General features: G+C 37.3%; 1 protein-coding gene across 1 annotated transcript; it reads left to right on the top strand.

The window, feature by feature from the left end:
- The first annotated feature begins 292 nt into the window (after nucleotides 1-292).
- On the top strand, nucleotides 293-1,750 carry LOC111639638. The gene has a single exon (XM_023385538.1). The coding sequence runs from the start codon at nucleotides 293-295 to the stop codon at nucleotides 1,748-1,750; it is 1,458 nt and encodes a 485-aa protein (XP_023241306.1).
- Nucleotides 1,751-2,384: the final 634 nt, after the last annotated feature.

The following is a 2,384-nucleotide window of genomic DNA, read 5'->3' as shown; positions in this document are numbered from 1 at the left end:
TCGATAAAGAATCTTCAAATACCGGATTAATATAAAAATATCACTTACTAAAACCAATAACTGGCATTAAATAATCGTAAAATGTACTGCGAACGTTTTTCGTTCTTTCCCTAGGACCTTTCTCAAGCAGTGATTCATCTTTAGAATAACTATGAACGAAGACCAGTAAATAGCGATATTCGAAAAATTATTCTTCCGAACAACATTTCAAAAGTCAAAATTCAACGTTAATGTGAATCACATGCATTCCCGAATTCCGTAAATAAATATAATAAAAAAATAAAAATAAAAAATGTTCGGTATAAAAACGCATAAGCAGGGGTTTGCGTTTGCTAAAACGCATAAGCAGGGCCACAAATTGAGACCTGTGGTAGATAAGGCCACGGCCTCCACTCGCAAGTTGGAAGCATTCATGCATGATCTCATCTCTCCTAAGTTACAGGATTACCAATACACAATCTCCAACCCAGTTGAATTAATAGCTTGCCTCAAAAACTCCGAAAAGCCTGCATACATCTCTGTTATGGATTTCCGTGCTTTATATCCTTCCATCCAATTACCACCATGTTTTTGCGCACTCAGGGATTTTCTATTCCGTAACGTTTATAACCAGGAGTTACACCAGCAAGTACTTGAACTAGCACATTTGATCTGCTACAGCTCTATTTTTCAATTTGGTGGAACCACATATGCGCAGGGCAGAGGAGTGCCTATGGGAAGTGCAGTCTCAGGCGACCTTTGTGAACTGGTAATAAGACAGCTGGAAGATAAAACAATTCCTGGTTTCTCCCACAACATCTTAGTATACAAGCGATACATAGACGACATCATTATTTTGTGGAAAAACGACCCAGACATCACCCACTTTATTAATCAGATGAACGACAATCCGTATGGCCTTACCATAGAGCTGGAACAACATAGTGATAAGGATGTACATTTTCTTGATTTGAGCATTACGTTTGGAGGAGACACCTTGGAAACTTCTGTATACCGCAAAGCTTGTCACTTCCCAATGTATATCCCAGCGAACTCCTGTGACCCATTCAGATATAAAATGGCGGCCTTTAAAGCACTGATTAAGAGGGCCCACACCCATTCTTCAACTCAGGAGGCATTAGTTCAAGAATTGAACTATATACTTAACATCGCCGGTCAGCAGGGATTCTATAACATGGTCCATAAGTTAGCCCGACATTACAGCGTCGGCCTACCACCGCCACAGACGGGGAATAGTATAGAACAAGACCTACCCATCACAATAGTCACATACAACCCCTTCCTCGTATCCTTATACCAAAAAATCGCTAAAAAACAAGGATTACGACTGTCGTTCAGAAGATGTCCGTCTATGTTTAAGCTTTTACGCAATGAAAAAGATAAACCTAAGGAGGATAAGCTGCCAGGGGTATACGCTGTTCCCCTCGTGGACCACAGATTTGAGAGACAACTTATCTACATTGGTGCTACTAAGCGTTCGATTGGTGTCCGATGGGCGGAACACAGAAGTGACATCATCCACAACAGGGCTACTACTTCGTTATCCACGTATGCTTCGGACCCGGAAATTTCGGTAGACTTTGATAACGCTAAACTCCTCATTACCACTAAATTTACGGATCACATCAAATGGTTGGAACAAATGGAGATCTGCAAGGCATACAACACGTCTGAACCTATTAACTCGAGGGATGAAATTACCCTATCCCTTGCATGGCAGGCCCTACTACAGAAAGAAGATACGCATTAATAATGCGTTTCATAAATAGGTTGCATAGGAATTTTTATACCGAACATTTTTTATTTTTATTTTTTTATTATATTTATTTACGGAATTCGGGAATGCACGTGATTCACATTAACGTTGAATTTTGACTTTTGAAATGTTGTTCGGAAGAATAATTTTTCGAATATCGCTATTTACTGGTCTTCGTTCATAGTTATTCTAAAGACGAATCACTGCTTGAGAAAGGTCCTAGGGAAAGAATCGAAAATGTTCGCAGTACATTTTACGGTTATTTAATACCGGTTATTGGTTTTAGTAAGTGATATATTTTTTTTTTTCTAAATCAATATCACATCAAATAATCAAATATAACTACCAACAATATCAACTATTGATTAGTAATAGAATTAGGCATCTAACAAACTATGTTTCAACAGAGGGAGTGGATAAATATTTTCATTTTGAGCTAGTAATAAAAGAATTTATACAAATATATAACTCAAAGTGTAATATAACACATAAATTCAAGAAGCCATGGTTTGATTTAAACTGCTATAAACTTAAAGTTCAGAAGAATAAAGCTCTAAAACAATTCAGAGACTGTTACTCAGATGTTTCTTTTAACCATTATAAACAACTAAAAACTTCATTTTTCAAT

This window comes from Centruroides sculpturatus, unplaced genomic scaffold (assembly GCF_000671375.1).
Source record: "Centruroides sculpturatus isolate CEXI.00-Female unplaced genomic scaffold, Cexi_2.0 scaffold1179, whole genome shotgun sequence".
Lineage (NCBI taxonomy): Eukaryota > Metazoa > Arthropoda > Arachnida > Scorpiones > Buthidae > Centruroides > Centruroides sculpturatus.
This window is presented reverse-complemented; position numbering and strand designations above follow the sequence as displayed.